Source organism: Tachypleus tridentatus, chromosome 1, assembly GCF_004210375.1.
Source record: "Tachypleus tridentatus isolate NWPU-2018 chromosome 1, ASM421037v1, whole genome shotgun sequence".
Classification (NCBI taxonomy): domain Eukaryota; kingdom Metazoa; phylum Arthropoda; class Merostomata; order Xiphosura; family Limulidae; genus Tachypleus; species Tachypleus tridentatus.
In genome coordinates, this window is record NC_134825.1 from 27,246,222 (window position 1) to 27,269,979 (window position 23,758).

Sequence of the window (23,758 nt, forward strand, 5' to 3'; positions counted from 1 at the left end):
TTACGAGTACGTGCTTTTGTTTATTAATATTTACATTGCTTTTTATCAACATACTACCGAGCCACTTTTTATACCTAGGTACATACAAATGTTATAAGGATACGGGACATTACTGTGTGTAGAAACTATAGTGACTTTAGTATGGTTTGTTTTGAATTTCGTGCAAAGCTGCAAGAAGGTTATCTACGCTAGCAATCCCTAATTTAGCAGTGTAAGACTAGAGAGAAAGCAGCTAGTCATCACCATCCACCGCCAACTCTTGGGTTACCCTTTTACTAACAAATAGTAGGATTGACCGAACCATTATAACGCCCCCACGGCTGAAAGGGCGAGCATGTTTGGTGAGACGGGGATTCGAACCCGCGACCCTCAGATTACGAGTCGCGCGCCTTAACACGTTTGGCCATGCCGGGCCAGTGCTGAAGCGCATAGAGCATAAATATCGTCTGTCCACAGTCGTCGTTTCCTTCTCTATGTTTATCTAGACACTTTTACCGGAATGCAGTCTTTAAAGAGTTTAGTTGTTACAAACAACAATTAATACAGTCTTTATAAAAATTAGTTGTTGTAAGTGCTGAAGAATATAGTACTCAGATTAACTGCTACAAGTAATGACGAATCTAGTTTTATGAATGTCAATGTCTACAAACAGTGAAGAATACAGCACTTATATCATAACAAAGACTCTTCAAACACTGATTAGCAAGATATTTAGGCTCACTAGCCTGGATGGCATTTAACGTCTGTAAATAGTGTCGAACTACGTTTTTAGAATAGAGAAATTGGTTTGGTTTGTTTGGAAATTTCGCACAAAGCTACTCGAGGGCTATCTGTGCTAGCCGTCCCTAATTTAGCAGTGTAAGACTAGAGGGAGGGCAGCTAGTCATCACCACCCACCGCCAACTCTTGGGCTACTCTTTACCAACGAATAGTGGGATTGACCGTCACATTATACACCCACACGGCTGGGAGGGCGAGCATGTTTAGCGCGACGCGGGCGCGAACCCGCGACCCTCGGATTACGAGTCGCACGCCTTACGCGCTAGGCCATGCCGGGCCTAGAGAAATTGGAGAGTTTGGCGTTGAGAAAACCATTACAAATGAAGTTTATGTACAAAAAAGTCCAAAGTCACTGGGCCGGCAGGGCAAGGTGGCTAAGGAACTCGACTCGTAATCCGAGGGTCGCGGGTTCGATTCCCGGTCGCATCAAACATGCTCGCCCTTTCAGCCTTGGAGGCGTTGTAATGTGACGTCCAATCCCACTATTCGTTGGTAAAAGAGTAGCCCAAGAGTTGGCGGTGGGTGTTGATGACTAGCTGCCTTCCCTCTAGTTTTACACCGCAAAATTAGGGACGGCTAGCGCAGATTTCCCTCGAGTAGCTTTGCGCGAAATTCAAAAACAAATAAAACATGGATTTTGTTTAAATTTAATTTTTATTCCAACACAATTGGAAAATTGTTCAGCAGATAGTTCATCACTAAATAACGTTAATTACCTGTTAATTAACTTTTTGATTGCTTCTGTGATATGATCAGAACAAATCCAAGCGAAATGAAATAATTACATTAGAGTCCACAACATTAAGCATTACATTTTAACCTTTATCTTAGAAAATTTATTCTAACTTTCATGCAACTTTGTACAAAAGCTTTCGATGCATCTTTTATAAATGAGAAAGAATTAAAAGTAACCAACTGTTAATTGAGCTTACGCTGAGACCAGTGAAATTATGGATTATCAAGTTCTTGCTAATTAAAGACCAAAGGACTTCTTGTTTATTGTTCGGTTCAAATATAAAGATATTTTATCAAATTTGTATTATTCAACTCACAATAACATTTAAGGGTGATATTGTAAAAATTATAGATAGAATATTTCATCGCAGTCTAATTGAAATAAACGTGCATTATAGAACGGCCCGGCATGGCCAGGTGCATAAGGCACTTGACTCGTAATTTGAGGATCCCGGGTTCGAATCCTCGTCACATGTTTGCCCTTTCAGCAGTATGGGCGTTATAATGTGTCGATTAATCCCACTATTCTTTGGTAAAATAGTAGCCCAAGAGTTGGAGGTAGGTGGTGATGACTAGCTGCCTTCCTTCTGGTCTTACACTGCTAAATTAGGAACAGCTAGCGCAGATAACTCTTGGGTATCTTTGCGCGAAATTAAAAACAAAAACAAACAAACAAGCCTTATAGAATACCTTTAGATAGGCACTCAAAATGAAACGCCGAACAAGATTCAATTGAGCCCTGACTACAATTTATTTTCAGAAAAGATGTTCCATTGGTTAAAATGCCGTAGTATAGTCAACATATGTTTAAAACTCTCATCAAACACAGCTTGAAACTATACTTCTCTTCTGACTACGTCACGGGTTTTATTTTGTATTTTGCCAAAAATGACTTATTTTTCCAATAATTCACATCACAAAGTGATGAAAACATCAATTTAGGTCTATACTAGACAAATTGAAAGCATATTTCAAACGAGCTGATATAAAGGCGAGTATATAAACAAAAAATCCGAACTGAAGAATCGTCTCGGGTAAAAACTGTTAATAAATCTCTAAAGTCGACTTAAATTAAACGATAAAGAAGTGACACTGCTGAACTATTCTGTAACGGATTACCGTTATACGTTTATTTTAATAGTACGCTTGTTTCAGTGTAGTTTTCTTTTTTCAATGTGACTTATATTGTTAGTGGGTATTGCGCAAGTCCCGTCTGTTCTCTAAATTTGTAGAAGATTCTTGAGAACAAAAAAACAACAATATTTGTTTCTTGAAAGCGCTAGTTTGTTTTCAAACATTGTTGAAACTTATAAAAACTCGCGTGAACCGTATAAAAACAGCAAGCCGACAGACAGTAGAAAAATATTATTAGTCAGCTACATTCAGTGTGCTATAGGCCTTCTAAGCTATAATTGCTTTCAATTCATAGGAAAACTGTAGAATTTGACAAGAACCGTTTATAGATTTTGAACATTATCATTTCTATGAGGACATTAAATATCTCAGCCGAAAAGAAGTCAGTTTGTAAGCGGTGTGAGATGAACCAAGAAACAACAGCTAGTTAGCTAAGCGAAGTGTGACAATGTGAAATCAAAATTAATTTGTTCTTCATGGACTTGAATTGTCAATAAAATATTCAGTTTTAAATTGGATATAAGACTTAGTATTGTTTGTAAATTTGTAAAACTTTTGTATATAAACCATAATTGCTATTATAAATCGTATATTAAAACTTATATGTTGAAAAAAACTGTGTGTCAATCTTGTTGACAAATATAAAAAAATAATACTTATTAATATTTAATGAACTTTTAAATTAAAATTCAAACTTACGACTATTTGAAATTTTAATATCTAGTATATGTAACATAATAACTTGGAGACTTGTCCTAGATAAATTATAATACGTAACATTTCAGTGTTTAAGAAACCGTGGAGTGAATTATTCTATTTAAATTAATGTGAGTTAGTAGGTTTATTATCGCAGTTTCGTTAGTGTATTACCAGAAGAATGTTGACCCAAAATTATGCATGTTTAAAAGTATGGTTTATTCTGTGGTATTACCTTCATGCGTAAGCAGTGGTTAGTATTTTTATTTCAAAAAAGGGCTACATTGTACTATTATAAATCGTATATTGACTTAAAAAAATTCAAAGATTTACTCAACTTGAAAAGAGTAACGTTATTAACTTTAGAATAAGTATATAATTTACAAAAAATGTGAATTTCTGTCTGTTTCTTCATTACCTAACTATTTCTCAGGTCTCTGGACTAATCTCAACTAATCTTGGTTGGATGATAGTCTAGATCAAGGGGCATGTTAATTGGAATTCACAACCCATTCCGCCTACAATTATTATTGTTATTGAACATTTGCCTCCTACTAGTACATGGGTAAATCTCCGGATTTACAACGCTAAAATCAGGGGTTTGATTCCTCTCGGTGGGCTCAAGAATATATAAATGGACGAGTAGCTTAAACTACTCATTCTATGTATTTTGGGCCCGGCATGACCAAGCGTGTTAAGGCGTTCGACTCGTAAGCTGAGGGTCGCGGGTTCGAATCCCGGTCGCACCAAACATACTCGCCCTTTCAGCCGTGGGGGCGTTATAATGTGACGGTCAATCCCACTATTCGTTGATAAAAGAATAGCCCAAGAGTTGTCGGTGGGTGATGATGACTAGCTGCCTTCCCTCTTGTATTACACTGCTAAATTTGGGATGGCTAGCGCAGATAGCCCTCGAGTCGCTTTGCGCGAAATTCAAAACAAACAAACAAACAAATTGAACATTTATTATTTTTACGTAAATTAGCGTTAAATTTTATATAGATGGCGGTTATAACACAAATAAACAAAAGCTATGAAATCCTATATTAAATAACATACACACAGAAGTGAGTAATGCAATGGAAAAATTGGGCGCTGCTATTGTAGTACTACATAAACACAGCTGACGTTTCTACTCCAACATCTACCATAAAACTGTTATAAAGCGCTGTTTCTTGAGTTATGTCCACTTCTTACTTTGGCGGGTGACTTTACAATTTCGTAAAGTCGTTTTTCGTTTGCAACCAATGGTCATCAAGTAATCACGTGAAACACTGTAGAAGGAAATTAAAAGGTTGGTGTTGAAAGTATCCCTACTTTTGTTGTTATCTCTTCCTACAAAGTCACCACTGAATACCATGTTTTAAGTATACAGCTACTGAGTTGTTAAAGCTTATATAAAACATTTGGTGAGATAATAACGGATACTTTAATAGTATGTTAATGTTATAAATAAATTGTGAAAAAGTTAGATTTTTTGTGTTATTTATTATGATAGCCATCTCTACATTCTCTTAAGCTCAAAACGCGATCAAAGGGTGGGTGGGTGTTTTCTTATAGAAAAGCCATAACGGGCAATTTGCTGAGTCTATCGAGGGGAACCCAACCCCTCATGTTAGCCTTATAAACTTGAAGACTTGCCGCTGTACTCGCGGGGAACCTTAGATAAAGCAAGGATACCTTAACTTGTGTGTTAACGAATGATGTACTGTAGAACAGATGAAATGAGTCAAATATATATTCACCTATGAAATATCTTTGAGCATTCTCAGATAAAGGCAAATGGTTTTATATCACATAGCTGCTGGGTGTTTAAACCAGATAATCGGTAATCGCTAATTAAAGAATAAATTAAATGCGAAGTTCTGTCAATTTTTTATTCTTATGATGTGATATCGCTCATTACAGGTATTCTTATGATGTGATACCGCTCATTACACGTATTCTTACGATGTGATATCGCTCATTACACGTATTATTATGATGTGATATCGCTCATTACAGGTATTCTTATGATGTGATATCGCTCATTTCTTGTATTCGTTTGGCTGTGCTACTCTTTGTGGTTTTGGTGGTGTAAGCTCACTAAATGCAAGTTACACCCTATAGTCTTCCGCTGGGACAGTGATAACTCTTCAGATTTACAACGCTAAAATCAAGGGTTCGATTACCTTCGGTGGACACAGAAGATAGCCCGATGTGGCTTTGCTATAAGAAAAAAACAAACGCAAAAATACACCCTATAAAACTTGCCTTTGCTTATATGAATTATTGTTGTTTCTAAGCTTCATTAGGAGCTTCAATCTTTATTGCAAAGAAAAAGAAAGAACCTGTATTTTAGCTCTTTAAGTCCATATATTTTGTGCTGACATACCGATTACTAACACAGAATTAAAACCTTCTTAAAATATTAGTCATAACTAAAATATTACTCTGTTTTACGAACCCTCCAAACAAGTCTGTTTATGTGCCAGCTTATAACTGGCTAACCGAAGGACTGGATATTGTCAAACCTGGCATGCACACTTAAGACCCACCGAAGAGTTACAAAGAGGGATCTATTTCACACCAGGGGCCCGTGTATCTTCTACGTGTGTTGAATGTGTCCGACTAGTGTGTTTAAACATAGTGTTTGAGCGCTTGTAATTTTTGATGAAAACTAAACGCACTTCTTGGTAGAAACATTGTGTCACTAGGATCATCCAAATATAAAGATTTTATTTGGTTTTACGAAGTTTAGTTTTTGTTTTGTAGATAATATTTAAAATGGATATACGTTAAAGTAACTTACAGACTGTCTCAAACCTATCATGGATAGCGGAAATATGTCACGTTATATATACTTATTTTGACACTGTGTTAGTGTAAGCGATCATTCGCAACTAGCAGTTATTGTATAGAAACGACTAAGTAGTCTGGTATTGCTAGCTGAGGCTGGCACATTCACTGTATCCAACTTGACACTAGTTTTGGAGCAACTTTGGAAAAAATCACTGCTGAGCTAACGACATTTACGTGTTAGGCCACACTGATACATCAGTAAGTAATATAATTAGAGTTTAATGTAATCAAAATACGGAACTAAAGAATGAAATACGAATTTGTATTACAAACAATATATTATAATCCCCTTCCTCCACATATAAACAGAAACAGAGTTTCGTTGATATACACCTTTACTGCCCATCTGTTTTAGAAGTGTAACATGTTTCTGAGTAAAGTGATTTCAAGAATTAGGCCTCTTAGACACGAACAAACACGAGCATTATAATGTGACGGTCAATCCCACTATTCGTTGGTAAAAGAGTAGCCCAAGAGTTGGTGGTGGGTGGTGATGACTAGCTGCCTTCCCTCTAGTCTTATACTGCTAAATTAGGGACGGCTAGCACAGATAGCCCTCGAGTAGCTTTGTGCAAAATTCCAAAAAAACAAACAAACAAATGTTTGGTGTGACAGGGATTCGAACCCGCGACCCTCAGATTACGAGTCGAACGCCATAACCCACCTGGATATGCCGGGCCGAGTTAGTGATATGATAGCGAGTATAAGAGGAAGAAATTCCAATAAAAATTTCCTACCCCGAAATTTGATACTTGGCTACAATTTAATTAACTTGTTTGGTTTATATTTTGCCTGGTTGTAAATTTGTCTGATCTGCCTAAATAAAGCTAAGTACAATGATATATATGTAAATGCTATGAACAAGTTTCTGTAATCACCAGGTGACGACTTACATAAAAAATTCGTTTGATTTCTTGCGTGTTTTATTTTATTCTCGCTCAAAGCTACATCAGGGTTATCTGCGTTAACCGTGTAAAACTAGAGGGAAGGCAGCTAGTAATCACCACTAACTTTTGAGCTAATATTTTTACCAACGAATAGTGGGATTGACTGAAACATTATAACTCTCCCACGGCGACATGTGATGAGGATTCGAACGCCCGACTCTCAGATTGAGAGTCGAGCGGTCTAGCTTCCTGGCAATGCCGGGCCACACTTTGGTAACATTGAAGATTTAACAATAATGTATCTGAGGTGATTTAAAATACAGTACTAGCAAATAATATCAACTTATATAATTCATACAAGTGTTATTCTTGACCTCCATCCTCCCCCAAAACGTTTGTTTGTATAATAACGCTTTTCTTATTCAACCTATTTTTTCTTGTGTGAAATAATCCCTATAGACAAGAGAAAACTAAAAAGCATGTATACACTTTAAATAAATGACAGTGAGTGCGATACACAGTTGAGGGGCCAGGCATGGCCAGGTGGTTAAGGTACTCGATTCGTAATCTGAGGGTTGCAGGTTTGAATCCCCGTCACCATACACGCTTGCCCTTTCAGCCGTCGGGCGTTATAACGGGACGGTCAATTCCACTATTCGTTGATAAAAGAGTAACCCAAAAGTTGGTAGTGAGTGGTGATGACTAGCTGCCTGCCCTCTAGTCTTACACTGATAAATTAGGGACGGCTAGCGCACTTAGCTCTCGAGTAGTTTTGCGTGAAATTCAAACCATACCAAACACAGTTGAGGTGCTTTAATTTGTAAACTGTCTGGAGTTAATTTTTTTGAAATAATGTTTGCTTCAAATGGTCTTTGCGTATCACGAAATTCATCGGTTTTGTTCCGTTTTAGAAATTAAAAATATTAAACCTATTTTTTTATAAATATCAATTAAAATTAGTATCTGACGACTAAAATATGTAAAAAAAATATGTGTTTGGAAACAGTGTACAAAGAAGTAAAGTTAAACTTCAGTGTATAAGAGGTAGTATTCCAGTCACGGCGTATTGTATCAATGTTGTATTAATTACATTGTCATTAATTGAAATAAATAGTCATTTTACAATATTTTCAGCATGGCGGCCAGTGTAGGCTCGCTGGACCCGCTGATTTCCTTGAATTATCATTTTTACCAACTCAATGCAGAAAAAACGGTATCAATGGGGTCTGAAATACAAGAACTTGGCGCAAGAATAATAGAGGAAGGTGTTATTCAGTGACGAGACTCATTTCTTTGTACATGGTCAAAGAAGTCTGCATGTTCGCAGATCTCCAGGTGAGAAACTTCGAGAATCTCACATCAATCAAGATGTTTTGGGGCTTTTTCAGCTACTATGGCGTCGGAGGCTTACATATCGTAAAAGGTATGATGCGAGAATCACAGTACATCGAAGTTTTGCAGAGGAGAGTCATTCCAGAATTGAAAAAGAGATTTCCAGATGGATATGGCATTTTGAGCAAGATCTGGCTCCGTGCCACACATGAAGAACTTTATGACTACAACGTGAATAAAGGTGCTGGACTGGCCTGAAAACTCCCCGGACTTAAATCCTATTGAAAATCTTTGGGCGATTTGTAAAGAAAGACTTCGGAGAAAAGACTGTACTACGAAAGATAAGCTAATTGAGTTGTGGTACCGCGATCTACAAATTAGTAAAGATTGCAGTCAACTCGTGGACTCGATGCCAAAGCGGATTAATGATCTTCTGAAAAATAAAGGCAGTCATATCATGTATTAATTTGTGAGTAATTTTAGACTTTCAGAAATAAAACGCAAAAAAGTTGGAAAAATCGTGATTTTCCGTCTTGTTTCAACTAATTTGCACAAGGGTGTAATTATACATTAAATAAACTAAATGTGTGAGGATTATTGATATGCTTTGAACTTTTGACTGTTAAAGTACCTTATTAGGTAATAACCAGCCACCTAATACTATATATATAATAGAGAACTTAGTATTCTAAAATCTAATTTACGGATGCTAATAAATATACAAATATCTAGTATAGTATAGTATAGTTTGTATTAATAATCATGTGGAAATAAAACCTAAAAGACAGTATAAAAAATTAAGTTAACAAAACTTTCATGAACATATTTTGCGTGCTTTTTATTTGTTTGTTTAAAATTAAGTATAAAGCTACACAATGGGTTATCCATGCTCTGCCCACTACGGATATCGAAACCCGGTTTCTAGTTTTGTAAGACTGCAGATATACCGTTGTTGTGCCACTGGGGGGGAAGGCTATCTTGTGTGTAATAATGTGTAAGTGCCAGCTGTACAATACAGATCTATATATTTCTTAAATTATCTTAAACATTTCAAGGAATTAAATTGTGGAGAGAAATAACAGGTGTTACATTTAAAGCTCCGAGAACATTTAGGAGACTAATTTGTAAATTTCTGTTCAAAAACTTACGTAATTGTTGGAGCTTTTAAATACCTTTCCCAACAAATTAAATGATATAATGCGATAAACAGTTATTCCGGCTGAAATTCTGCATAACAAATTATGTTATGTTATTTTTCTTACAGGCGTAACACTTTAGCAATTTCTTCTTTTACTCTGAGAAGCTATTAAACATTAAGTTAGACAATAAAGTTCATAAACAACATATTATTTCTGATGTGAATAAAAAACAGCAACAAAGAGAACGAAATATTGTTATACAACTTGAACAAGGCTGGTTGAGCAAAAAGCTTCATTTCCATCTTGAGGTTTAAATTACATTCATGGTTTGCTATAAACTGGTTATCTCAGTAATGTACAACTAAACCTATTTAACGATTTCGAAAAAGTTAATATTAAATAGCTACCTTTTCACTCTGAAAATATATGACAAGGCCTACCAAAACCATGATGTTTCAAAATTTGTGATCAATTGCCACAAAGCTGTTCGAATTCATATTTTAAAATCACGATCACAATCGCGGTTTCAAACCTCAGCAATCGATTTTGAATTCGTTTAGTTTCTACTGCATATAAAAAAATATCTGGAAACCGTTTTAACAAACAAGCACAGTTACTACTTTGTCTAAACATATACGTATTTCAGATGTTTGCTTCAATTAATCACATCTTACAATTTTACTGAATCGAGAAATAAAATTCAATCTAAACTTTAGTACCAGAGAAAACTTATTTTAATTAGGCGTCAAAACTGAACTTAACTTATAAGAGATTGATTAAATATAGTTTTATTTCTTATAATGATAACAAGTTACGATAATGACTGACATGTATGTAGTAATAAGGTCTTCGATTTCGTAATAATAAACTTTTGTAACATTACATTTAACAAACGGTTCACTGGGTTTGATTCGAAACACAGGATCATTTACATTATTAAAATGTTTAATAACCTAACTATGTATCATGCGTAGTTATAGAGCATCAAATACTTTCAAAAACTGAATGAATTTACTTTAAACACAAACAGAAGATTTTCATCAGCTTAAGTAGGTTGTACCTAATAAGAATCGACATGGATTCCAAATTCGTAATGACGAGAAACCCGCTTAAATTATACAACAATTCAAACCAAAATTAAACCAATATAAAGGAACATCTTTATACATATACTGAAACGCCCTCTACAATCCCGTACACGTTCACAGTCTCATCTCTAAGACATGTACCCGGCAGTGGTTAGTTGCAAACTATTTTTGTAAACCTGAATATTGCCTAAGAAGATATAATCGTTGTTCTCTACTTTATTTTAATAAAAGTTTTAATACCTATACTAGCCGTTTTGAGATACAAAGATTCCAAATAATTTACGTGCCGTGAAACCGCCCTATCGAATCCATAAGCGAAAACCGACCATTCAGAGTATTCTTTACAACATACTATGCGCATGTATACTAAGTTGCTGACATTTCAAGTATAACAACTTAAAATTTTCTAAAACAGCAACTTTTTCGTCTACTACCTACTGAAACACGTCAGCGGGGCTAGCACCTAGATGGTCGGACTATCGCTGTAAGTTTTTACAGCTTGCTTGATTGATCTGTGGGTATTTGTTTTAATATTTCGATAAAAATTCCACACATATATATACAGGTATAATATAAAGGGTAAACATAGCATGCGCGTACTTAAATATCTTTACAACCCAACGATACGCTACATATTGATGTTTTATTTATTTGTTCGTTTTTGGAATTTTGTGCAAAGCTACACGAGGGCTAGTTGCGTTAGCCGTCCCTAATTTGACAGTGTAAGACTAGGGAAAGGCAGTTAGTTACCACCACCCACCGCCAGCTCTTGAGCTACTCTTTTACCAACGAATATTAGGATTGATCATAACATTATAACGCCCCCACGGCTGAAAGGGACGAGCATGTTTGATGCGACAGGGATTCAAACCCGCTACCCTCAGATTACTAGTCGAGCGCCTTAACCACCTGGCCATGCCGGGTCCATATCGATGAATAAACACGCGACACTTTTTTAAATGTAAAATATATATTTGATACAGGTATAACATAAATTGTAAAACATACACGAATATTAAAAAATTAATTCTACACAAAGTAATGACACAATAATTAAAACCACAATCACAAATTTATAACACTTAATCCCTACTTTGTCAGCTTTATACACTTATGTGTAGGCCAAAGTGAGGGTTACATTTTATAAATTGGTGAATGTGGTTTTAGTTATTGCTAAATGTATAGCTATCAGAGATATGCTATACCAAAAGTGTATATATGTTGTATCCATTCCATGGACGTATACAAACTGAACAAATAAATAGGAGAAAAAAAATTAACTGAAAGTACGGGTCGTTAGCGATTCGTATAATTGCTATTAGAGGTATCTAGAACAAAATAAATACTACAACAAGAAAGTACACGCACAAATTGTTTGTTTGCTATTAAGCACAAAGCTACAGAAAGAGGGCTCTGTGCTTTGCCTATCACGGGTATCGAAACCCATTTTGTGGTTGTATGAGTCCACAAATATACCGATGTGCCACTGAGAAGCTCGCAAACAACTAAAGTGATACTAATTGGATAGATTATAATGAGTTTTCAATATGTAAGTTAGTTGGCAAATTTAGACTGTTTCATTTAACTATACGAATCGCAATACCAACCAATGTAGCGATTGAAAATAATTTGAGAATCTATCCAAGTAGCATCACTTTACTTGTGTGTGTATTTTTTTTCAGCATTTATTTTGTTTTAGATGTTTTTTGTAAAAATTCTAAGAATAACCAATAACCAGCAATCTCTATTTTCAATTAAAAGTTTAATTTTGTTTCCTATTTATAATTAAATATCCGTTGGTAAAGGAAACTTCGAAGGAATACTGTTTGATAAAAGGTCTCAAACTGTGACAGACGAAATGATTTTTCATTAGTGCACCTGCTTAAATTAAGAATAATCTCATCTCGTGAGCTTTATTAAGTATGTACAATATTCACACAACATACAGGGTGTTCCAAAATGAACATACGAAAAACATAAAGTTTAATTAATTTATTGATATTTGTTACAACAACAAAAGTTCGATATAAAAACAAGTTTTAACTGTAATAATTAATGGACCTCTAGATGCTTCTCATCTTTCGTTATAATGAACCTAACTATGCATTTACATTCTGATAAAATATTTCCCAGCACAGCAGTAGGGATGGATAGGTTAGTATCTCGAATCGGATGTTTCAGTTCTCTAAGATCCATTTGTTTATTATTGGAGACTTTTGTTTTCAAAAAAGCCTCAGAAATGAAAATCTAAAGGAGTTAAGTCGGGCGAACGAGGGAGCCAGTTGATAGACCCCCCCCCCTACCAGTCCAACACTCTGAAAAAGTTTGGTTTAAAAACACTTCAACAATTTGAGCCCCCCCCCCCGCTAGTGCAGCGGTAAGTCTACGGATTCACAACGTTAAAATCAGGGGTTCGATTCCACTCGGTGGGCTCAGCAATAACCCCATGTGGCTTTGCTCTAAGAAAACACACACATGCACTCAATAATTTGAGCAAAAATGGGGTGGTGCTCCATCCTGATAGAAGATAGCTCTTTGTAAGAGGTTAGAATTCACTTGGAGTTTTGAAATAAGAACTCTTCTATCGTGTAGATACGAATTTCCACGAACATTTTTTTCGTCGATAAAACAAGAACAAAAAGAAAATTAATACATCAAGACTTCTATTTATATTTAACTTTTATTGTTATCTCAAATAACAATAAAGTTACTCAACTTTATTGCTGGTATACTTATTTTCGGATAATTTGTATTTACGAATAAGCAGCTAATATTATTATATTAAGAAACCTCTGGAGTTATTTCGCTAGAGTTATTGCCGGTTTTACCCACTAAACATTTACACAATATCTAATACATATATCAAAAATAGCAGTCCCTCACTTCTACTCACAGTTTAACTATCCTTCACCTGCATTTCCTAGTTCCACTCTTAACATTTTAAAATGTTTATCATTTATCCTTATGCATGCTTTTTTTTTTGTCGCAGGGAATCAAACACTGGATCTTACAATTGTCGGTTCGTTTACAGGAGGGAACAAGAAGCTTCAACAATATGTAGAAAATAAAACAACACTAATGGTTGCTTCATAAATATATCACTGATCAGAAGAAATTCTAATTACACTTCTATACAAAAACGTGGATTTTTTACTGTTAGCAAGGTGTTTGTTTGTTCATCTTAACAACACCTTATGAACACGAGGAACTAAACGGATACTCCAGAGTCTCTTATGGTTGAGGTATAGCTGTTCTTGATTTGGAACTGTGAACTAGAGGAAAGGCATCCAATCGGAAGCACCTGCCACCTGAAGAAGTGATATTATTCGAATAGCGCGACTGGCTGCTACTCTTATAACCCACTTACATCGAAGTGCGAAGGGTGATTGTAACACAATATGTCGAGCCCGGAATTTTCAGATCATCAGTCTTAATAGTAAAATATTGTGAGTACAATTGTAAGGATCACTTAACGTTTCCCAAAATGGATATTTTCTCATCAAACTGCTGACTTTTCAGAAGGTAAAAAAAAAAGGAAAATAAGGTTTACGAACATAGAGTCGAAATGTCTTAGTTGGAACAATACACACAATACAAAGAAGTAAAGAAAAATAAATATACATATTATTGAAAGATGTTCAGCGTTTGTATGTAGTAAGTAATATTTGTTGAAATGAGTAAGGAAGAAAAAGAGCTGACGTTTTCCTTCCAAAATTAGGAAAAACATTTTTGTTCATTGAGGAAAATAACAAAAACAAAACAGTTCGTAGATTAGTTGTTTTAAGTCGTATAAAGTGACGCCAATTACTGTTAAAAAATAACCTAACAACCAAGAATTTCTTACTCTGTGTCCAGTTACAATAACCTTTTCCTTCATTTTTTTAGTATGACTCGAAAATGCCTCTTGTAATATAAACATGACATAGGGGTTAGGGCACTCGACTCGTAATGTGAAAGTCGCAAGTCACAGAACATCTATTCTGATTGACGACTGGTTCGACTACTAAGCGTAAATATTCTTGGCTTCCAAAATTAGCGGTCGACCTCAAACTAGTTGAGAATAAGGTCGTTATGGAAAAGAAGACATATGTATCTTCTTTATTTGGCAACTTATTGTTTCACACAATGAGAAAGTTCTTACAGTTACACATTTTGTGCTTCAGACAACTGGAAAAATATCAAAGTGACAATCATTTTCAATTAACGTAACTAACCCTAACTAACGCATTTTATTTTAAAGGAAAACAATACAAGTAGTATATGGAGTTACAGTAAGAATTCGTGGGACTCTTTTCTTTTCGTAAGTTTATTTTTTGGATATTAGTGAAACAGGTGTTCGATTAATGCTCTATAAAATAATCCTGACGTCTGATAATACGCTATAGGTACAATTTCAAACACAGAAAGATTCTTATATTATATCTCATTTCGCTTTACAATCCAACAAGCATACACATTTGTCATACATGTCTATCATATTAAACTTTTACACGTTATCTGATACATATAACAAAACAATATTCTGTCGTCTTTACTCACAGTTTAACTTTCCTTTACCTTTAAACTGTCAGTTCCATTTAAAAAATATATATCATTTTTCCTCATCTATAGATTGCCACTCTTTCCTTTACCACATTGATAAATCTGTCTCTTATCATCACAGTCTCGGCCTCATTCATATTTATTATTAGAGTAGCATCTAACCATCACTCTCACTTGCAGTTTACGAGATCCACGTCTAATACATTGAAAAATATATTAATTGTTTTCAGTTATTTCATTTATTCTTCCATAAATTTTTTACCATGCTCTGAGATCCATACTTTGATTCACGCAACGTTATTGTTAATAAATTAGAGAACTGTTATTAATTGTCAGTTATTAAAATATACAAGGTATTTTCTCTTTATTTTTTAAATCCCCTTTTAAAATCTTACTGGTAATATGAAATAACTTTAAAAGAGAAAACAAACTTTTTATGATAAATATATTTCTATCTTACTACTTTAATACGTTACCATCTTTTAAGCTTAATGACTATCATATACAGATATTCAAATATATGTTTTCAGTTATGTAAGCGTGCGACTGCTATTAGGTTTATCATACCGATAACGTATGACTAATACTAGGTCTATGATACTGACAACGTACGACTGGTGTTAGGCCTTTCAAAACGTTACGTTAATTTATTTGTGTGCTTATTTTTTGAATTTTGCGTAAAGTAGTTTGGGAGCTATTAACGCTAGCCTAACTTTGAAGTTATAGCCTTCAGGGGAGGAAGCTAATCAACACTACCCACCGCCAGCTCATGGGTTCCTCCTGAATAACAAATAATGGGATTGATTGTAAAATTATTACGCTGCCACGACTGAAAATACGAGCATGTTCAGTGAAAGGATTCGACCTCACGACCCTCATATTACGAGTCGAGTGCCCTAACCATCAGGCTTTGCCAGGCCGATAGTTTAATAACAGGCGACATTATATTTCACATGCATTCTTAGTTTTTGTTTCCAAAAAAAAAAAGAAGGAATAGAATACAATGTGTTAGAAGGTTAGAAGAAGTGACAAAACTTATATTCAGAATTTGTTCAAAAGTTTTACAAAAGTCGTACTAACATTATTAAAATATGACTACTTCCTTAGAACAATGACGCTAGATGTTCAAACACAGCTTCACTGTTTGAATAAGTTAAGAACAAGAAGTAATAAGAAGATAAAATTTGGCCAATTTTCATCATCAGTAATTATCTTAAAGTACCATGAGAGGGCGTCACACAATTAATTTATTGATTCTAGTTCAAAATTGTTATTTTTAAGGATGCAGACACAACTCAAATTCCAGATAAAGTTAATTCAGCTCTTCTACGCTCTTAAATAACTAATATAATATTGTAAAGTAGTTTCATTCCCTTAGAATACCTCAATACTTTAGCTAATTTGGAAAGCCTGACTGCTTTTCATTGGACAGTTAACCATGTCTCGAAAGGTTTCGCTTTAGGTAGAATAAAATTATGAATAAATAGAATAAAATACAACTACGTGGTATTCTTAGTTATGGTTAAAATCAACAGCTAATGTACCAGAGCCACAACAACAGGAGACATAGTAAGATTTGTAATGAGAAGTGTAACTGAGATACACTCTACCAGTGCTGGCATCTATGTTGTGCTACTGGAGTTAATGATCAGATAACTCCACTGGCAAAGAACACAAAGAAATTCTCTGTCTCTGAGACGTTCCGCGATTGCAAGAATAATGGATTCAGGGTTGGTGAATCTTGTCCGTTTAGAACTTGTTAAGAAGTTCAGAAACTTGTGTTATCATTTTGAGACGATTGCATGAATAAAAAGACATCATTTTACGGAGTTATTTGTGGTCTCAACATATCAAAACTACAGATAGTTAAGAAGTTTCCTACAACGAAATCTAAACAGGGATTTAAGGTATGCAGCGTTAAACGATTCATTCAATACACTTACCGAGTAATTGTGGTAAAAGCTAGATACTTTGCTACATATATTTATGGAACCTTTACGTGTAATGTAACTATTTTTACCACATATATTTGCTCAAGAACTACGTAATATTCGACTGTTCTTCTGGAGACATTTGTACAAAAGCTGTGAAAACGAGCTGTGCCGATAAAGACGTTATTGAAATACTTTATTATTGATTTAAGAATCAGTTTGAATTTTTCTAGAATTTAGGAAATTCACTATTAGTCATTAATCTTCAGTTTTCACGAGTTTTTGCTGTTGTTTTTTTATGTCTAAACAGATGTCAGGTTGTAGTCTTTTGTCTATGTATAAATAAATACACAGTTATTATATGGGTTGTATACGTATAAAATACACAGGTCTTTTGTTTCCTTAATTATACTCTGTACCATTTAAATGCTAATATAAGTTGTTTGTGGTTAAGCTGCTTGTGGTTAATTCTCAATTCTATTTCTTGGTCAGCTCATAAGTCGTTCTCTAAAGTTGTATTAGGTCAAAATACTATGTTCCTCAAAGAAACGACGAAGATGGAGTGTCAGAGAAAGATTCGGAGGAAAGAGTAGTATATTTCTCACGTACTCTATATTTATGAAGATCGATCGTTCTCTCATCCTGATACAGTGATCTTTGTTTACCAAACGCTAGTTTTTTACAAAACATAACCCTGCCGTGACACGATTATGCTTCTCGACGATTCATCTCTCTCAAATTTTCTTACAGCATCTGTTATCTTGTATTTATTAGAATGATTCCTCACAATTAGATGCTAAACACTAACGTAATAGCTACGAGTTTGATGTTCTTTGATACAGACACACGACAAAAAGTACATGTTACTCGGTTTTATTGGCAGAATGACCTATTTATATTTCTTTAAAACACTCTTTACACAGTGAAACATAGAAACTTCATACGATTTTATTTCAAAGTTCAAACAGAAGCACGTTCAAAGTTGTCTTCTGCCAAGCTTTAATAAATTTTTTTATGGTTGGATCATATATCTTTAACATGAGAAAACTATTAGTTATTTACATCAAAGTAGCCTAATTCTACAAATGTTAACTTCTTACCACGTTAAAATTATGCTGGGAAAGATGAGTTAGTGCAGCGAGTTTTTACAAGAACACTTTCACTTGTTAAGTCCGTTTGGGATACAAAATATCCAAAACCTTATAATTTTCTTGTTTCACTTAACATTTTGTTAATCGCACCACATTTTCTTCATAATCTAAATAATTTTACAACAGTTTCACATTTTTGATACGGGTAGGTTTTTAAGAATAGCACTACATTAAGGCTTGATGATGGAATATGTAACTACAAGATTTTATGAGAAAACATATTGTGAGAAACTTTTCATAAACGTTTTACTGTTCAAAAAACATTAGCCACGTTTGTTATTAATAAAAATCTAATGCATGTGTGAAAAATATTAAAATAACGTTAAACCCATAACTACACTCAACGTGCAGCAGCCATTGAAAGAAAATCAATAGATAAACAGACCTTATCTAGCTTACTGAGAAAACCAAGGCAAATATGAAAATTTGCATATTTTAGCAACTGACGATCACGCTTTTCTGTAACAGAAGTACGCATAGAAAACTAAATATCGTGCTTGTTTGTTGTATTGTTTATACCATCAGTTCGAATTTAATTACATATTTTTAAAATATAGATAATCAAATTATACTTATAAATAAGTACGAAAGCTTGCAAGTTACGCTTAAAATAGCATTTTATTGAATTAATTCAGTGTTTAAATTGCATCTGGTATTTATTGTAACAGTGAGTCTATGACTTATAATACAATATGATTCGTTTAAACAAGACGCAAATTTTGCTCTAATTAAAACACTAAATATCTTTTTTAGAAGATCCGTATGGAATTTTCTTATAAGGTCTCGTGGTCTATGTGGTGTCAGATAGTCAATGAAGTATTCAACAAGGGCGCACATAAACGTGTAAAACACATCAACTTTTGTTTCCTTAATTATACTCTGTACCATTTAGTCGCGAATATAATTTGAACAAAGGCTACATGAATTATACAAGTATATTTAATTTTTCTTAAAGAAAGAGAGGTTATACCTGCTCAAATATATAGGTAGCGGATATCGAACAAAGATATCTTAAATTATATGGAATTATAAGTTATTTTAAAATACATCGACGAGGCTTTACCGCACATCCTGCAAAAAAAAAACATACACAAAAAAAGAAATTATGGTCAGTAAGTTAACTTATATGTTTTATTTCCTTTAAACCTGTCCACAACCGTATTTTAGCAATCAGAAATAAAGTATGCAGATGTGTACAAAACAAATAGAAAACTGAGACGAATTTGTAAAAATGTTTTTCACAATAATATATCATAACCCTAATTACATTAAAAAACACTCCACGGGTAAAAACAAATCAAATAATTTCCAGGAAGAAATATAAATCAAGGTAACATAAGATAATCAAAAGGAGTTAGGGACAGTTCTTTCTTCGTTTTTTCACTGAGATAGCCTATTAAGTTCTAAAATTAAAAGGGTTAATGGGTGTTGCTATCGAGTTATTACTGTGAATATTTTCAAGAGAAAAATCTCCACAAACATCTAGCTAGCAATACCTATAAACCATTACTTTCTACCATGCTAGTACAGCATTTGTTGTTTTTGTTTACTTTTTATTTCGCGCAAAGCTACACGAGGACTATCTGCGCTAGCCGTCCCTAATTTTGCAATATAAGATTTGATGAAAGGCAGCTAGTCATCACCACCCATCGCTAACTCTAGAGCTACCCTTTTATCAAAGAATAGTTTGATTGACCGTCACATTATAATGTCTTCACGCCCGAAAGGACGAGCATGTTTGATGGGAAAGGGATTCGAACCCGCAACCCTCATATTATAAGTGGAGCGCCTTAACCACCTGGCCATGCCGGGCCTGTCGGTACAGTAACTCATTTAGTTAAAAAAATCTAATAATTAGTGGAGATTAACATTTACACTTATTGTTAAAACTGCATTTTGCTAATCGTTTAACCAATATTATTAATTACTGCCAAAACAGGATTTTACTAATTGGTTAATCAATATTACTAATTACTGATAAAACAGGATTTTTCTAATCAGTTAATCAACACCACTTCTTACTGTTAAAACAAGATTTTACTAATCAGTTACTGAAAATCACTACTTACTTTTAAAACTGGATTTTGTTTAGTGGTTATGTTGCTTGAAAGTAGCTTATTCTTGTAGACGAATGGTATCTAGTCTTGAAGAGGAAATTCTCTACGAAGAGTTATATACTTAGAACAGATTATGTGTTTAGAACAGCGAGCTTTGAAAAGTGGGACACAAGCACTATTGGTCCATATGAAATCTTAAGCTATACGTACACACTCTGATGGTGATAGCTGTAACACGCTCAATCGACAATGCATTAAGTAGAAATGAGGAAAAGTGAAAACGATTCGATATAGTTTACGGTGTAACAGTTTAGGGAAAAAATGGTATATGCTACTTGACAGACTTGACAACTAAGAAAGTATTAAAGTCGGGGTTAAATACCGTCGGTAGCGCACATGTCACATTAAAACAAAAGTGGGCAAGGTTGTGTAAACATCTCCATGTAAGAGCACAGTCTTTAGAACGGGCCGAATTCCTCTGTTTCCTTTAGAAAATGTTGCATACAGTTATAACAGTGTACAGGAAAAAAGAATAACACTCCTCTTACCTACAGTTAGTCACTAACTACATATATACGCTTACCGATAATTTCACTCTCTTTACCCAATTATTTGTTCTGAATTCAATGCTTACTGGCGTCATTGCTTGTACAGTTTCACATAGTGAGTCTACATGATTTTGAACATTTACTAATGATGACATTGCGCATGCGCAACTCCTTGTAGCACCAGTTTTTGTCTCGACATCATCCGCAACATCTAGAGCATCGATCTTCATGTGCGCTAGCTATGCTGTTAAGCGCTTCACTTCGCTTCCTCTGACGTATTCGTCGACTCTAGGAGAGCGAATTTTCCTGTATTGAGCGGAGTTAAACCACAAGATCTGGGCTCAACTACTCTAACGTGAGCACCACTGGACCGCTTTCTGTCTCAGCAGCGATAGGACAGGTGGGTTTAATGAAACAAAAACGAAAGAAAAACTAGAACATATCCACATTCGCCATTTACACAAAGCAAAATAACACATTCTTGTATACATGAACAAATAAACTTATGTATTTATCACATAATATCGGTGGGAATTTTAGCTGCATTCACGAGTCGACTCCGGCTATCCCAATCTAATGGAAAAAATACCTCATGTGTAAAAAAAAGAAATTACGACGGAAAAAGGACTGAGTAATGTGTAATTTAAAGGAATGAATTCAGAACTGACGGCCAAAGTGTTAGATACATTTATAGCATCGATAATAATTTTACAACAGCTAATGAATAAACATTTGCTGGCCGCCAATTTTGACTTGATTTTTTAAATCGCTCGATTAATTTAATGTTTTTTGCCCACCTTTAGTTCAATTCTAAGATGTTTTAAATTAAATATCCCGACTTTTTGTCATTACACACCTAGCTCTCAGTGGCATAGCGATATGTCTGCGGACTCACATCGCTATAAACCGGGTTTTAATACCTGTGGTGGACAAATCACAGATAACCAATTGTGTGGCTTTGTGCTTAACTTCAAACAAACAAACAAACAAAGCATAGCTTTGCGTTTAATTCCAAACAAACAAACAATCAACTAGTACACACCAACAAACCACAATAAGTTAGAAAGTGACACTCGATAGTAACAGACATAATCTTTAGGATCGCAGCCCTGTTATTCGGAAGAGTCCTGTACTTTACAAAACCAACCAGATTCTTTAATATATCTGGTTGTAGTTTTCCTCTTTAAGACAGTATTATTGAATTACTTTATACTAACGCCACTAAATTTAAATTAACAGTTTCTTGTCATCGCCTCAATGCAAGCGGTACAACCGTATCAAGCATCATTATTTATGCTAATTGCTTTAGCATGTAGCACGAGATACTAAACACTCTTTAGTTAAGATAATCTAGTAAAATTTTGAAAAGTTATACTGAAAAATGGCAATGAATAATCAATAATGATAATCCAACTTTATGATTCTTTTAGCAAACATAAGCTAGAATCTGCCAATCTAGTTGGTTTGGCTTAGCCAATACTTGTATACTGCATGTCTTCTCACCTTATAGTTTTATTGCTCTCAATCAGCCGTCTTTAATATGAACGAGAAAAAGTTAAAAATAGTTCACTTTTATTCTTAGATGGAGCTGAATAAAAATGTTAGACAAATAGCTCACGTGAATTTTTCTTGCGTAGACGTGCGCAAATATTTTCGTCAAATTTGAGTGTTTTTCGTTGAATAGCTTTGCACATGCGGTTTATATTTACACCAAATGAGATTCGTAATTGTATGTTGTAAAGATCTACTAGTGTACCAAATTATAAAAAAGATTCCATAAAAGTTCAGTATGTTTTTCTATCAAACAAAATTTCCGTATTTTTGGTGCGAAGAAAAATCAAATTCAATAAAAATTAGAGATGTTTTATATGTATCTCAGGTACTTCATAATGAATTGCCTTGAACTCTGATATGTGCAGTAAGAGTTCAGTAGAGCACATCCATTGAAAATGTTCCAGTAGCTTGGATTAACACAGACTGAGAAACAGAAGCTGAAATATTGCTAACAGCCATCACTCCTGTTAATAAAACACAGTAGGTTGTTCAGGTCACAGGTCACACTACTCTTTGTCTCGATACCCTAATCCTATATCTTCAGCCTTTCAAGTTGTCTTTTTATAATAAGATTTGGCATTAGGGCTGGTGTTGCTCTTCATTTGTTTCACTCAAGTACTCTTCCATGACGTTTCTCTTTAAGTACATTTCTTCTCACGATACTTTCATGACGTTTCTCTTCAAGTACATCTCTTCTCACGATACTTTCATGACGTTTCTCTTCAAATATATCTCTTCTCACGATACTTCCATGACGTTTCTCTTTAAGTACATCTCTTCTCACGATACTTCCATGACGTTTCTCTTTAAGTACATCTCTTCTCACTATACTTTCATGACGTTTCTCTTTAAGTACATCTCTTTTCACGATACTTGTTTTGGAATTTCGCACAAAGCTACTCGAGGACTATCTGTGCTAGCCGTCCCTAATTTAGCAGTGTAAGACTAGAAGGAAGGCAGCTAGTCATCACCACCCACCGCCAACTCTTGGGATACTCTCACGATACTTCCATGACGTTTCTCTTCAAGTACATCTCTTCTCACGATGCTTCCATGACATTTCTCTTCAAGTAGATCTCTTCTCACGATATCCAATGGCAATTTCTTCTTAATGGTATTTTCCCACAACTGCTGTGTCCACCGAGAGGAAACGAACCCCACACAGTTATAATCTCGACCACACTTTTCTTTTTGTTTTTAATCTAAAAGTACTAGAAATCCGTAACAATAAACCCGCTTTTAAAACAAGTTTAATCAACGACTATTCCCATAAGATTTTGTTGTCCCAGAAATATATAAAGGGTGTTATGTTAATACCAAAATATACCAGTTAACAAATGCTG

At 34.6% G+C, this 23,758-nt stretch overlaps 1 protein-coding gene across 4 annotated transcripts in view; it reads right to left on the reverse strand.

The window, feature by feature from the left end:
- The window catches only part of LOC143244860 (CD9 antigen-like), a 62,691-nt gene that overhangs the window by 34,929 nt on the left and 4,004 nt on the right, over nt 1–23,758 (reverse strand). Inside the window, exon 1 of one of the 4 annotated variants that reach the window (XM_076490285.1) lies at nt 20,897–21,112. The exons of 2 other annotated variants lie outside the window; for them this stretch is intronic. In XM_076490285.1, the coding sequence (XP_076346400.1) occupies nt 20,897–21,091 (195 nt within the window). In that variant the 5' untranslated portion in view covers nt 21,092–21,112. Of the gene's footprint in view, nt 1–20,325; nt 21,113–23,758 lie in introns of those variants that run through there. One more of the 4 variants, XM_076490292.1, reaches the window with a different exon arrangement.